Source organism: Euwallacea similis, chromosome 11, assembly GCF_039881205.1.
Source record: "Euwallacea similis isolate ESF13 chromosome 11, ESF131.1, whole genome shotgun sequence".
NCBI lineage: Eukaryota > Metazoa > Arthropoda > Insecta > Coleoptera > Curculionidae > Euwallacea > Euwallacea similis.
The window spans coordinates 1,757,359-1,774,118 of NC_089619.1; the positions used below are offsets into that span (position 1 = coordinate 1,757,359).

Consider the following 16,760-nt stretch of genomic DNA (forward strand, 5'->3'; position numbering starts at 1 on the left):
ATTTTGTATTTATTTTAATGCTAATAAATATTTTTTACAAAACTTATTTTATTAAATTTTTCTAATAGTTATATATTATATAACAGTTATATATAATATAATATAATAGTTATGTATTATATAATGATAGATATATATGGGGTTATATTACATATATGAACAACAAAAATCTTTGAAATTAGATTCTTATGTCCGAACAAAGGGAATATTATTTTGTACTCCTCATGTAATTCTTTAGGTTGATCAAATTTAGGGCGTCCGTTAGAGATGGTGTTAGCTGGAAATGGAAAATAATTGTTATTATGTACGTTTGAGATATGCACGATTCGAAGCACAAAAGCTTCAAATTCCAACTCTCACATAAAGATCATTGTTAAATCTCAGAAGCGTGCCCATTAAATGTTGATCTAACATCAAAAAGGAGACAACAGTAATTGTTAAACTTGAAAGTTAAGAAATCCATATGTAATTGCGTTAGAAGATTAGCAATTCCCCTGATTTTTTACAGTTTCAAATACCTAAATTTCTTCTACTACTCACCAGATTTAAAAAAACGCTACATCAAAAATTCAGAGGTGTAGCAGCAGAAGATTAAAATTTTATGTTTTGAAGGGTGCAGCCTCAACGAATTCAATATGTATAAACCCAAGCTATGGCCCTGTTTTTTTTTCAGCTCAAAAGCTTAAAATTATGCGTATCACAGACAGATTCAAGGGGGTCAACTCCGGATTAACGTTCATTTAAAAATTGACAAATTTATATCTGCATTCGAAAGCCCTGCTGCGCCACGATTGATTTTGCAATCTATTAACCTCTCAAAGCTACTTCTCTCCAACTCTACAAAATTCCAGGCATCGTTTAGATATTTCCAAATTTTTTACCGCATTCCAGCATTTTAAATTATTTAAATTAAGCGTTTCCCACCTACTCGCGCATTGAACTCTCCACCAGCTCAATGCTGAATCAAAGCAGGAATCACTTTGAATTTTGAGATCCGGGTACGCTGCACAATATCCGAGCTGCTAACCTGTAAAGACCTCGGACATTTCCATATTTGGTTCTCTAAAAATCCAGGTATATCACGGTTTAAATTGCCTGCACACACATAAATCCGTTGAACCGTCTAGCTCAGCATCGCCTTGGGCAGATTCATATAACCGATGGTGAAAGCAGACAATCATCCGCAAATGCAAATGACGTGTGTAAGAACAATACCCTACAGTGGTGTCGGTCGTATCGATAGGATTGTTACTTATGGTAATTAGATGGAAGTCACCAGTTTTTTAAGCGATTTTGCTCTAGGTTCTAACGCTCAGAAACACCGCACTTATTCCGTCTAGAATCTCTGTAAGGTCAGCTTCTTATCAACTATCTCAATATGGAACGTGAGAAGATGATTATGAATATTTCTATAGAATGTCAAAGATCAAACTAATGGCATACGCCTCTGCTTTCAACACTGTCCCTGTGGTAGTAACGATTGACAACAAGGAAAACATTCCTTGTGCATTAGTAAAATGCGTAAACACACTGCCCATTAAAGAGGACATATCTATTTTATTACTTCACTATGAATACTTTTATTTTAATTATTTCTATTTTCTATGGGTGAACAGGATGAGAAGAAAAACTTCCGCATTAAAATTCTACTCATCAAAGCTTTCTCGGATGCTTTAGATGCAACCTTGGTGGAAGAGATGATGATGATCTGTGATCTACTACTCTTACATTCAAGGTTTCAAAACATTCCCATTGATCACCAACGAGGAATTTGTGTGATTTAGTCAATTTATTACTGCTGCGTTTATTGAGACATCTTTCTCAGCACCGCAAGTCATAAGAATGTGGTTCCGCTCTCTACGGGGTAACATTTCCATTAGAAGGATGTTATTAATGAAATGGGGTCAATGACGCGAAGGCGTTCCTGAAGAGCGTCGTGGAACCGTTTAACTTGATCTGCTTCATTTGGTACCAACGAGCAAGTTTTGTATCTATTCTCAAGCAGCTCTCAGGCAGTCTAGTCTAGAGATTGTCTCCTGAAATTCAAGCGGTGCAATAACTTGACCATGTCTTCATTAAGAGACGTATTTAAGTCCATTAGCCATAAACGTCATCAAAATAATGAATTTTTGCTGATTATTTCTTTTGGTATTTTGTTGGCGTTCCATTCGGTCGTGAATCGAATATATTATTTCCAGCACCTGTCCCTGGAACTGTGCAAGAACAGATATTTGCATTGTTTCCACTACGTTAAATTGTGTAACTTTTTCCTAGTTTAACCAACCTAGCATCTCTTTCTATTTACGATATCGCCATGCTAGACTTCATTATCTTGACCGTACGGTATATACTAAGTTAGTGTATTTTAATATTCTAAATCAAAATGAGCCCTCTGTTACGTGTGCACATTACTTAGGGCTTAGACTTACCCCTAAAGGGCTCAATTCTGAATATTTCCCACATTACTGACTGACATATTTTCTTATATTCCTGCATTCAAAAGCTTTTCCTGCTGGCAAATTTCCATTGAAATTTGTCTTCGGGGTTGACCTGCAAACGTCACACTTTGTCTAAACATCGTCCTAAGTGAATTTAATTAAAACCGAAATATAATATAGTTCAGTTGGATCCATTATTTGGAGGAAGTTTTGAAATATGTAGTGCCTAGAGACGTTCCAGTATCGATACCGGCATCGAATGGGAAGTATCGATACCGTAAAATGATCGCTGCCGGTAAATATAGGTGATTGTAATTTTAAACTTTGAACCTACACTACCTACAACTCACAATCTATAAAATTTGCAGAACAGGCTGTGAATATCCCACTAGCTATGTTCCAGTCATACATGTTTCTTAATATGGGGACCTCTAACAATAAACAATTTCATACTTATTTCATTCACACATCGGTATTGCTGAGGGCCTCTTAGCAGCAATTTGGGACAGATGAAAGTTAAAACTTTCAAAAGAACACAAATAGGTGAAACTAGTAGCAGTGTACGAATAACTTTCAAATCACTTATAGACAGCGACCTTCGACTCGTTTAGACGATTTGCATCTTTAAAAGAACGATTGCATATCTCCTGTTATGTAATAAGTAAATATATTTACTTAATAAATGATCCCAACGACAAGAAATGATCGTGCTGCGATACTTTGCATTATCACCATTTATGCAAGCCGTTAAACTTAATGAACGGAACATTTAATAATTACCATTTGCAGGTGAAGCTAATAACATAATTGTTTCAAAGTCACCACTGAACTCTAGAAAATGCACCGCAAAACGACAATTTTGAATTTTGCTTTAAAAACGCGAAGGCGTTAAGCCATTTTTTCGAGCTTCAAATACAGGTTTATAATTAAGCCATTATTCGTAGGAAATTTCGAAATTGCAGTGCCTAGGGATGTTCCCACAGCGCAAAAGCATCGATACTGATATCGAAAAAGAAATATCCATACCGGAAAAAATCGATACCAGGAAGTATGGGTGACTATAATTTTAAGGTTCGAACTCATGTCTGTAATCTAAAAAAATTTGCCTTTATTTGCCTTTAAAACTAATCTAAACGTAAAAAAATTACTAATTAATAAATACATAATTTGACGATTAAGTACATAACTTTTTCTTCTAGTTAATGGGTCTTAGGCCAGTAAGGCTAAAAAGATATAACAGTAACCGACTGCAGTAATGACAAACAAGAAACGAGAGCCTTTTCAAAGTTTCTCCTCCATTTCGGTTTCAGCGACGGTGCCAAAATCGTTCAAATTAGTACATCGGGAGCTGTTAGTACCGATGCCGATAGAGGCAGAAATCGATACTTTGATACGTATAGGCAAATAAGTATCGAGTAAAAAAAAGCATTAACATCGAATGAAAAGAGTCGATACCATATCGAGAGAATCGGAACGTCCCTAGCGGTATCTACTCGTTATCCACTGTGCGACTTTCGGTCGGGTGTCCTGTTAAATCTCTTCTCGTTTAAGGTTGTTTACATAATTCATTACGTAAACCACATTGTTTTTCAATTATTAATTTTGATTCAGGCGGTAATGCACCAAAATGATATTCCCTCAGCTACCTATTTATGACGCAATGGTAGTAAGTGATGAAAGGACCTTGGAAAACGTCACATAGACGTGTAGAAAATAGAATTATTTACGCTTATTCACAAAGGAAAATATTTCCCTATAAAATATATTAGCAGAAAATAATTATAAATCAGTACATGAACTATTTTCATCAGCTATTCCGCCGCATGATAACATGTGCAATTTAGTATTAAAATTCTTTGAGAGAATATAGGTAAATTATTCGCATTTTAAACCAAGGTTTCCGCGTCTGCATTTATTATTTTATAGATTGATTTTCTTAATTCATCTTGTCGATATAATGGATATTCACGTTGTTAATTAGTGTTTGTTGATTTGAGGCGGTTGTGGCCATAATAAAACATGCAGATATCGGTTCACACGTCAATCACTCGCGCTCAGCTTTAAGAAGTAGCGCTAAATACAGAAAACTGGATGTTTTTATGACATTAATTATTTATATTGCACCGAGCGTCGCAGCTATTATGTGAAATTAACGGGTGGCAAAAAAGACGTTAAAAAGAAACATTTTCTTGATATTCTGGTTTAGTAACAATATGACATAATAGCTGCGCTCTGGGCTCACTGTACGTATTCTTCGTAATAACGACAATCCGACGTGATAAATAAATAACATTAAATAATGTAATTCTGACTAATCCGCGATTTTCGCTTAAACAAGCCCTTACATGTAAATATAAATTGCCAGTGCATTAAAACACACAAAGCCACCGCTAATGCTCAATTATTATACATAATGCATTACCCATATTGGAATACTTGCTCCTTTAATGTCGGTATACCTCATTACAGGGTTATTATCGTAATATTTGCCTTGTAAAAGAATTACATGTCAGATCTATTTAAAGCTTATCAAAAAAGGCTAAGTGCCTGCCCAAGGATGTCCACAGATGGGGTGGTTTCAATGGTTTTTTCTTTAACTTTCTTTTGCTTTTTTGCACACCAGTTTCTTGCCGTGCGTAATCTTGGAAAGAGAAAGCAAAATGCTTCAATCTACTCATATCAATAAGTATCGTCGATTAAAAAGATCATAAATCCTTCTTTAATCATTTTATCAAGCTGATGTAGAATCTCCCAAGGCATGCATAAGCTTGATTAAAAATCAGATATATGATCTTCGAAGCACCGCTCGTAATACAAGGTAATCCAAAAACTCACGACCTCGAGTGTAATTTTTCAAAGGGAAATCTTATTTTTACTAATCGTTCAAGATTGGTTTCTGTCAGACCAATCTTAAATCAACCAGAAACAAAGTAAAGGTAGACGAAACGTTCAAATTGGTCTTCGTAAAATAAATGAACGTTCCCTAGGAGAGTAATCTCAAAATTTGGCTTGTTATGATGTCATATTCCTCTGAGTAAATCTTGGAAAATATAGACTTCATTTTGCTTTAAGAAATACACGTGATAATTTTTTAATTTCAATTTTGCTGTGGCATGGCAGAGAAGAAATATATCAAGAAATGAGGAAATGACACCTACACCGACCACATAAGCGCTTAATTAAAAATCCACCCCACATGATCTCTCTGCAAACCATTAATTTTCTGTGAACTTTAGCCCAGTTTAAGTTAGTTAATATTGGTGTAGATAGATAAATCATTAGGCATTAACTGATCATACTGGAAAATTGCCATTTCCAAGAATCAAAACTTGATATTTTTCGGCTGATACCAAGAGACTAATGGATCCATGCAAGGCGTAGCACTCTATTGAGACTGGCCACAATGACGTCACTTGATGGTATGGTCCATTTGTTACCGTTTCAAAAAAAATCTGTCCTACGTACGGTTCCTACCTAGACACTTAAGATCGCGTGATAATTCTATTTAGTATAAATCATTCAGGGTTTATGAAAGATAAATTATTGCTGCTTGTTCGCGTATACAATAGACGCAGGAGAATGTAGGTATTGTGGCTCCTGTCTGGTCGGATTTTTTCTGAATTTTCTAGTTGATTATTAAAGAAATCTGTAGTACTGAACAATTATTTTTGATAATAATTACAACTTATTTAAACCAATATTAATACGTACTCTTTCCTGATAATTTTTAGACCTTTTTCCTGCTCTCGATACATCAGGCAATATAGATATAATTGCGGCGGCCATCAAGCAAATAGAAATGAACTATAAGAGTAATAAGTGCAACAAAACTACTTAATGAATAGACTTGAAAACATACAGGCACCTAATAATTAAAATTTTAAACACGGTCGGTTTAATGTATTCCATTTTCGTTTTAAGGAAATACAGATTGAACAGATTAATTCGAACAGTTCTTTGTTATTTATCAAACGAGAAGCTATCATTGGAGTAATGTATATCCATTTATTTCTTTAATCATTTCTAGGATTTATTTAACCTTGTTCCGTTCTCGATTTTTATGTGCTCGAAAATGAAGCTATTAGAAGATATTGGCAATTATACTTTTCGCAATAATTCAAAGTTGCTTCACTGTTCTACAAGAAAAGACGACTAAGGTTCTGCATATGGTATGATAAATTGATCCCCGCAAATTGCTAATTGATCAGTTTTCCTTTATTTATCTGATTTAATTGTAAAAAGGTTAACAAGCTTCAACTGATAGATTAGCTTAGTATTCAAACTGTAAAGTGATTTCAAAGGCTTAATGAATAGGATCATAAGAAAATATCGTTTTATGGTAATTTGAGCAAATTTATGAGTGTCCGATTTCAAAGAATGAGCTAAACCTACTACTAAGCTACTACCGCTTTCAAAACCTCATCAGTATGCAAATATTATATCTAAGAAATTGCTAATAAAATTCGCCAAAACTAAAATAATCATAATGCCAAAAAGCTGAATATTCCCAAATAAACATGCATATTACTTAATACCATTAAAATGGAAATTATAACACTATTTCCATAAATGCTCTGTACACTTCATCAAAATGTCTCTCAAAATGTCAATACACATTTTTTCTCGAATTCTGCCTGAAGGGATCCTGAAAACTTCAGGTCAAGATTACAGGAACCCTGTTTAAAATGAAGTAGTTTCTGGGTTTTGTAAAGCTTTTTTTTCTTTTTCGAACCTGAAAACCTCAGATAGCGACTAGAAATCAGAAGAAACAAACAATAATAATATGGAAATAACGAAAAATGCATGAAATGGATACACAAAGCAACGTCGTAAAGAAAGCCATGTGATATTTTTCCATAATTGAAAAGGACTTTAATAAGCTTTTTAATTTTTCTTCTCCTTTCCACAACCAATTTACGCAAAAACCTAAGTAGTATAATACAACTACTGTATCCACATTTTTTCTTCAAAGGCAATCATTTCAACAATTTTCTTTATTATTATTGTTGCAAATCAATAATATTTTGATTTATGTCTCACAAAAGCAGTGGAAATGTCTGGTTCCAGTGGTAATTTATAGACGATAAGTTATTGTTTATTAAGATGGATTACTGTAATAATAATGAGGTAAAAAATGTGGCAACTCAATGGATTTATTCAGTCGAGCCGCTATAGAAATGGAAATCGCTATTATGTGGATTATGTCTTTATTGGTATTTTGATCAAGAATGATAAAGTTGACAACATTCTGTATGTAGATTTATTAACTTAAAGCATTTCAAGCACACTAAACAATAACAGCGACCTGAACCTACTTAAGTATGAACTTTTCACTCCACTTACGGTACGGCTTTGGTCCTTTAAGGTTTACGATAAATTCAATTTTACTAAGAAAAGCACGAACTAAAAAGGCAAATAAATCCAATTTAATTAAACGAAAAATCGTTGCTTTATAACCCTCCCCCTTTTCCGGCCCTTCACAAAACAATCATAATACAAGGCGGCGTTGAAAGCAACAATATCGCATCATAATAAGGGCCACATAATCAAGTGGTATGACCCGATACGGCCCATAAGCACGGCCCAATTGCGCTAGGGCTGCAAATATCAGCGATTCCGATCTCTTGGGACGTCCCTGTTGGGGCTGGGATTATGAATTTTTACACCCCTGGATTATCAGAGGCGTACTAATTAACCCCAAATTTAAATAAAATTTTCAACTTTCAGAAAATAGTTTTTTGAGATCTTTGCAGCACGGACAGCTGGTTCAGCTCTAGAGCCGATTCATAAAAAAAATCAAAATTTTGTTGATTTTTAACATTTTTTTGCGCGAGTCGACACTGAATGGAATCGGGCAATATAAGAGCTTCTGCCAAATTTAATAAGGCATTATTAATGTTGTAGAGCAAAAGTAGACAGTGTCCTGAGATTTTATTCTGTGAGATGCGGTATTTGATATTTTTGACAAAGCAGGTACTGTTTAGTGTTAGTTTTGTAGCGACTCGTCAGAGTTTAGTTTTTGTAGACAATGTTTTAGTGGGTTTTAGTGATCCAATGTGGCGGTAACATTGTTATGAGAGGAGGACAGAGACACAGTTAGTACTTCAATGATACCTTTTTTTAGTACTTAAAACAGGTTTATTTTTCGTTAAGCACAAGAGGCTGCAATTACTTTTTAAAGATTTGTAGAGAAATTCGATCTTTTTCTAAATAAATCACTACCCTGCAACCAAAAAAAAAAAAAAAATACAAAACCCATTTCTTGAATGGCAGAATTTCTCGTATTTTGTAGTTTCTACGCTATTGATGACTTAAATGTGGAACACTTCATTTAAATTTGGACAATTAAGCTCTAATTGAGATCGCACTTCTCTAAATTCAAACAACGGTATTCTGTATAAAAAAAAAACGTTATCAAAACATTATCAAAAAAAACGTGATCGCAATTATATTGATACTGTAAAAATACGTTAAGTGTTATTATTATTATTAAATTACCCTTTTCATTTATCGTTAATTTCATAATTGATATTAAGTCAGAACTCGAAGAGAAACCTTCAAAAAATTAATTCGTAACCTCAAACCCACCGATTTAGCTCGACAACTAAATATAATAATTACCCACCTGAGATACCGAAACTCATAATTAAGCATGTAATTAGTCGAGTTTATGAAATTCAACAGCATCATCATATTTAAAAGTTAATTATAATCCCTGGCTTACAAAGACAACATATGGTACTCAGATCATAAAACTGGCCTTAGTACAAGCCAGATACGTTTAAAAGATTCCATTACCGATGAAGAGTTTATAAAATGCAGCCTTGAATTTGAAAATGAACATACTTAGCAGCAATAAATATTTATTATTCATTTCAGTCCTTTGACTAATTACAGCTCATAATTTCTCACCGAATCTTATAAAAATTGTTAAACAAATTATTACATAATCCTGGCTCTAATCTCGTGTTCGTGGCATAATATCGATAGTTGAGACATCGATAAATCCGCCCTCAAATCAAATTTATCACCCGTAATGCAATTTGAATTAAGCCTAGCCTTAGGATTTGATATCGTAAATAAGTTTAGAACATAGAGATAAATAAACGCATTATGCATGCACGTCTGTCCCACTAATTGCGAAAGGATTAGAAAGATTTATTTAAAAATTATACGAAATTTTTTCAGAGGTTGTCATTCGTTGCTGGACTAACCTGAACTGTTGATCGTATTTTTGAGAAATGAGTTATGCTTAACAATCCTACATAAAACTACATTTTGCATGTGGGCAAAACGTCAAGTGGGTCTTTAACAATATCCAATTTTTCTCCGTGTTAAATACTATTTTTTCTTGTTTTAGGCTCAGTGCTAGTCCAGGGCGAAGTTTCAGGTGCTCCGCTGATCGCGGGAGCGCAACCACATTGCCCCGGTAGCCCCCAGCCCAGCATGCTTCTATTGCAGACGCAGGTAATTAAATTAGTAATGCCCATAAATGTTATTTATCGTCTGTTAGATTAGCTACACCCAACTGGAAAAATTATCATTTCCTTTAAAGATCTCCTACGCCATTACGTAGAGAACTTCTTAGGCCTTATAAAGGGGTAGTTATGATTTGTGGTACTAAATGCGTTATTTCCCAACTTGGAAATGGAGTAATGCGAGTTGATTATTTTTACTACGAAGGCACTGATGATGGGAGAAAATCTTGTGGCACACACTTCTGAAATGATTTATTCTTGTTTAAGCAATTTAAGAAAAGGCTTCTTTTTTTATGATGATTTTGATGATGATGACTTCCGAATACTGGGGAATCACACACGGGTCCAATTCTCATTGTTAGCGCTGTTCTACCACGTCTTCCTACAAGTGCCCTGATTAAACGAAAAAAAAAACAATTTTAATTTGAGACCCTCAATTAAAATTTCTCGCCTCCGATAGTCATTACTACACATTGCACCTCAATGAAACGGAGTACCGATACGTGCGTTTCATTCCCCATATTAGTCACAAAATACATAGAAATCATTGTAATCAAGCTCGCCATCATCAATAAATCTCAAAACCTGACCGAGCAAAATCCAAGAATCATTAATTCGTGTCATCAATTTCTTTTTTTTCCTGTGTTAATCTAATAAACAGTAAAGTACCTGAGATTGCACAAGATCATTAGCGAATACACACAACGCATAAATGTAGAACAAATTGCGTGTGACGTTGATAAATTTGCCCAAGTACGGTGCAAGATGGAGCTTAATTAGACATGGTTGATTTTTCAAAAATTTTAATTAAAAATAAAAATCACCGATATAGAGAATTAGCCCATAAATCACATTAAAATTGGCTTGGTATGGGTTTGCTTCGGTATGTGGATGGACTGAGAGATAATTTACCAATGAACCAATGACAATAAATCTGTGAGAGGAAGACGGGAGTGAGAATTCTTTGTTCGTTACTTGAAAAAAAGGTGGTGGGATAGATGTACGTGATGGATTTGTGCGAGTTTCTCTTCCACAAAAACAACAACGAAAGGACTTTTTTGCCGCATGCAGCTGCCATCTTCAGCAACGGACTCTACGCAGCAGTAAACGAATATTTTTTGAGTTTTTGGTCGTTATAAACATTTTCGATTTGATATCTAAGAAATAGAGACATATTTGCTCGATATGTAAATTTTAAGAAAAAAGCATTTGAATTTGTGAAACCTGATTGTTTAGAAAATCGTCAAATTTGGGCAGTAGGTATCACACCACTATGTGTAATCTGGTAGTTTGTTACTATATATGTTGAAAACGTAGGGAAATTTTCAAATTAATATCTAAAAGAAACAGAAGCTTACTGAGCCAATGAAAAGTATTTACATTTTTCAAACTTGAATGTTCGAAAAATTAATAGACTTGAATAAATTATGTTACGTCCCTGGTGGCAATGCGATATGATTTCAAAAATATAGAAGCAGATTTATTTAACGCCAAACATCGAAAGGAAACCGAGACCACAACATCCATTCAATGCACAATCGTCCATCAAATAGATGTAAAGGAAATTTCCATTCTAAATCTTGCTTTCAGCATCAATGATCTTCAACGGATGGAAATTCGAGTAATACATGCCCATGTTGCTGCAAATGGGTTAAATAAGTTTAAAAAAAGTAATAACATATTTTCAATTTAGTTTCTATCTAATAATCTGGCAGAAAATCACTTTCGCTGCTTTCGCTATCTTCATTCGCATTGATAATTAGGGGTAAGAGTTCGTCTCGATCGAGAATGTGTTCTCTTTCACACCACTGATTAATAATTTTCTCAGTATTTATAACTGTTTCTTTCCAGATTTTAGGAGCTATTGTTCATGTCACATATTAAAACAATCGATTTCCGTATTACCATCTCGACCAAATGTCGATTGTGGTAATTTTCCCAATATCCCATATTTTTTCAATTCCGCTAAAAATGCAATCATACAGTGAAAGCTTCAAGACCGTATACCCATATTTTTCCTCTAGATCGTCAACAACGTATTTTTTTTAAGGTTTATTCTTACAATATAAATGTTTAAGAAACCAATAAATCTGTTTTTAAATTTTATGTCTACCTAGCAACAATGTCTAATAGTTCACTTTTAAACATATGTGTCGAATATCCGATATTTGGGTAGGCAGTCAATTCAGAACATTGAATTTATTCCATGTTCCATTTGGTATATTTTCTAACAGCATACTGTTATATGAAACATTTTAATGATAATAACTGGTGGATCAGTTAAACTTTTTAGCAAACGATCCTCAAACCATTTGAGAAAATTGCCCCTATTCATTTCACCATGATAATCGATGAATTGCGTTTTTGACAAAAATATGGTTTCTGCACCTCCGACAAAACCGTTTTCAGCTCCGGTATAAAGAACGACATATCTGAATAAAAGAAATGGTTCTAGTTGTTAAATAAAATTTACCTAACTGTAAGTGAAACATACCTTTCACAACCTGCCTTAATTTTTCTAGCACATTTTGTATTATCGCCTTGCCAGGAATTACTAATTGTTCCGTTCTGAAAAATCTACGTTTCGTCTAAAAAAACGAATTGTCGTAAGTCTTCTTTTTCTCATGCGTGTAGGATCGTAAAAATTCGGTTTACCGCTATGTTTGGAAGTTCCACAAGTCCTCATCTTGGCTCGTCTTCTAACCATTGGAAACCGATTTCATTTAGTAAATCACGAAGTGATAAATGACAGTTACTGAACAGTTTTCTTCGTTTAACTTCATCAGAAATACTATTTAACGCAACTTGCTTTTCTCAACATTTACATTCTATTATTAAATCAAATGTAAAATATGTATGCCCGGAATTCAAAAATTAGTGGTGCCTTTAGTGGTTTAATTAAGGACATCGGCGGAGACACAACAGATAATAAACCTCTTAAACTTACGGTATTTATGCAAGTCATAAATAGTTTTACGAATTTCGCCAGTGCCTAAAGTTGAGTCATGAATGACTTTCTTTATTTTACTACGTTTTTTCTTGGGTGGTCTGAGAGGTTCGCCAGATTTCATTGTTTTGGAAATTGACCGAATAGCATAATGTCCCAAGTTAAGTACTGCAGCTACACGCTGTAAGAACATTTTTTCACCCGGTTTTTTTAATTAACTTTTTAATTTTAATAATGCAGAATAAACTTACCTCTCGCACATCGGTTAAGTGCAAAAAGGGACCGTTGTTATCTCGTTCCTCTTCAAAATATTGAATCAAAGACGCAACGAATTGTTTACGCCGGTCATTTAAGTCCTTCGGCATTATTTCGCGGATTTGTTCTTAAAAGAACAGATTTTAACGTAAAACAATCATAAATCGGACGAAAATAAACACAAAAAGGACCGAAAAGCAAGAAATGCACAAAAGGTAAATTTTGCGTTCAAAATGATGACAGTTTAATATTTAAAATTTCCGAAAATGTGTCAGCGCCGCATCAGGTTGGCCCAAAATCGGGGTAACTAGGCGCGCAAGTCGCATTGCGACAAACAAAGATAAAGCTGTATTTGTTGGTTGGCAACAATTCATTCTCATTTGTGACGTCAGTCTGCTTTTATAGTAAACGGACTTTATCTAGGTATCTACCCAAGTGCGTATGCATACGTCTTTTTCCTGTCGTTTTGCCTCAAGCCTTTCAACGTTTTCTGCAGGATCGAAAAAGAACCTCAAAAATGGGTTCCAATTCGATTTTACAGTGAATTTTGCATTCTTTTCGAGCTAAGTGTGAAGGATTATGTAGATTCGCTGGCCTGGAGTGAATTTACGTCCTCTTTGGCGCAATAAGTCTCGGAGCAACTAGTACCAAGCCGATGCGTAATCATCGGTTACATAAACGTTTCCTCGAGAACTGTCCGAGATAATCTGGTACCACACATATCTCCGACAAAGAAAGAAAAACAGTTTCTTCTTAGGGCATTATTCAGTGCTGCCAACACGCGGCACTAAATCAGTGCCATGTAATTTAGCCTTCGAATTCTTTGTGCGTTTTCTTAAGAGATTAGCTCGCCGGTATTTTTCATAGTATTCACTCGACGTTAAACGTGCGCTGAATAATTTTCTAGATAAGAAGATTTTAGAGCCGATTTTCGCACCTCTTTATATAGCATGTAGTTAGCAACCAGCTCAAGCACTTCCGCAATACATACTTATGTATGTCGAAATTTGCTATGCATTATGTATTGCGGCAATTCTGAGCGCAATCATCCTGCTGATTAATTCCTAATATCCCTCTGAGGTTATTTGTACTTCCAACTAGCTTTCGTTATAGCGTTTGAAATATTAATTACTCCTGTCCGCCGTTACTCATACTATCAATAAGCCAATTTCAAAACGCCCATTATTGACAGGTAGTCCGTATAAAAATAAAAGATTATGTGATTGGCCGGTTATTTCAGGGACATGTCCTGAATAGTTTATCGCTCTTTATGTCTTAAAGCCGCTTTTTCTATAAGTTTAACCGCAAAAACGCATCCTTAATGTTCACACGTGAATACAGTTTTTGCTAAGTGGCAACTAAACCTGACGCCTATTCCTTTAATTAAGCGCCCGTTGCAAGGTTTGACCAATCGAAACAGATCTGCTTTATGAGCCTAAACTATACGATTATTCAGCCTGTGCATTAAAGTCTTCGTTGAAACTTACCACTGAGAATTTACGACTTTCATAAGAGGTAAGGCTGATTTCGTACAAAAAGTTTTTCTGATAACTCGTAAAGATTAAATGCTCTTCCTGCCCAAATACCAGATGCTGGTCAAGAGATAGTCACAGGTCTTAATTTTTGGTCACCTTTAATAGTCTCCACATACATACGAGGGTAGTCCCAGAAGTATCTCATCTGACATATAGATGGCGATTTTTTGTCAAAAATTTGCGTATATTACAAAGACCTAATCTCAAAAAACTCACGTCTAAAGTTTAAGGGTGCTACATTGATTTGTGTTGGTTTTGGAGCCGTTTTTATTGAACACTTTTAGAGATTTTGTGAATGTAGACAAAATTAGTCATCGGAACGTGATTCGATACTTTCATTTCAAAGGTCTTAGTTCGTCCAATATCAAAGCGGAGTTAAATTCTACTTTGGAAGAAACTGGTTTTTCGTTAACAACTGTAAAATATTGGGTGACAGAGTTTAAACGTGATCGTACAAGATGCCAAGACATACTCCGCAGTGGTCGACCCAATGAGGTAACCACTTCAGAAATTGTGATAAAAATCCACAAAACTGTACTGGAAGATCGTCAGCTAAATTTGCGCGAGTTAGCGGACATAATAGGCATGTCAAAAAGTACTGTACATCGTATTTTGGTCGAAGAATTGAATATGAGAAAGCTGTGTGCAAGATGGGTGCCGCGATTATTCACCATTGAACAAAAGCTCAAAGAGGAGAATCGGCTTCAACGAAAACAGTTTCATCTGCGAGAAAGGTGATGGCATTAGTTTTCTAGGATACACGTAAGATCATTTTTATTGACTATCTCCCTAAAAGAAACACAATAAACGGAGAATATTATGTAACTTTATTGCAGCGTTTGAAGGAAGAAATTAGGAAAGAGTGACCACATTTGGTGAAAAAGAAAGTCTTGTCCCATCAAGATAACGCACCAGCCACATTTCCGTCATCGCGATGGTCAAAATCAATCAACTTACTTCCGAACTTTTTCCCCACCCACCCTATTCGCCAGATTTAACCCCCTCAGATTATTTTCGATTTCGAAGCTTAAAAAAATGGCTCGACAGAAAGATTTGCCAGTAATGAAGAGATGGAGTCCGCGGTTGATGCTTATTTTGAAACATTTGAAACGTCTTACTATAAATATTGTATACGAGCTATAAAACATCGCTGGGAAAACTGCATCAATTTTAAAGGAAACTAAGTTGAGAAATAATGTAATATTTTCCAAAAATGTTTTTTCTTTAAGTGCTAGGTTGGGTACTTCTGGGACTATCCTCGTATAATTCAAATTTGAAAGTCACCTGTGTCTCCTCAAACACACTTTACATTACATTAATTCAAAACACCATACAAAACAATTTAGCTTGAACTTCTAGAATTTAATAGATTAGTGCAACTTTGAGAAATCGAAACTTATCAAACTAACGAAAACTAATCAAAACTGAAAGTCACGAACATCAGTTACACAGTGATAACGGTAGTATTGCTACGTCTGTGTGTCTGAATCTCTTTGAGGAATTACTCAGAAGAATTAGTTCATTGATTTCATTTGCACACCCACAACCGTAAAGTGCACCACCACCCTCCTTTCTATATTGAGTTCCTCCTCCTATCTAGATTGAGGTCAATAAACAGTTTTTAGTTCCCGCTGGCATCATTAAGCGGAACTTCGCCCAGGAGACAATTTTTCAGCAGATTCTACTATGGAAAGGCAGAACTTTCCATAAGAGAAGAAACCCGATTCCTTCGTGCTGTCTCGCTTTTGTCGAAAATTGAATTGTTTCTTTTTCACTATCCACTTTTTCACGTACTCATTATGTAAATTAGGTTAAATCCCAATAGGCCCTTCTACCTAACATTGATCATGATCACATATATTTGATCTGTTGTGTTGCAGGTAGAATTACCTTGTGAAAAGAAAAAAAGCAGTAATTGAATATTCAGGACCTAAACGAGAATGAGTCTGGAGGAAGAAGAAAAAGATGGGTCGAATAACTAACAAGGCCATCATCTCTGATGAATAATCCACATTAGCCTGTATCAAGTACTCAAGTGTCATGTTTTCCTGCCTACTTCCATGACTCTGCCTCTTACCACACATTAACATAGAGTTTTTTCAATCAA

At 35.0% G+C, this 16,760-nt stretch overlaps 1 protein-coding gene across 7 annotated transcripts in view; it reads left to right on the forward strand.

Moving 5' to 3' along the window:
• Positions 1–16,760, forward strand: part of Hr38 (Hormone receptor-like in 38) — a 72,577-nt gene that overhangs the window by 34,634 nt on the left and 21,183 nt on the right. For all 7 annotated transcript variants that reach the window (XM_066395190.1, XM_066395192.1, XM_066395193.1 and 4 more), the window contains one exon: positions 9,799–9,905. In XM_066395190.1, coding sequence (XP_066251287.1) covers positions 9,799–9,905 — 107 coding nt within the window. The remainder of the gene's footprint in view (positions 1–9,798; positions 9,906–16,760) is intronic.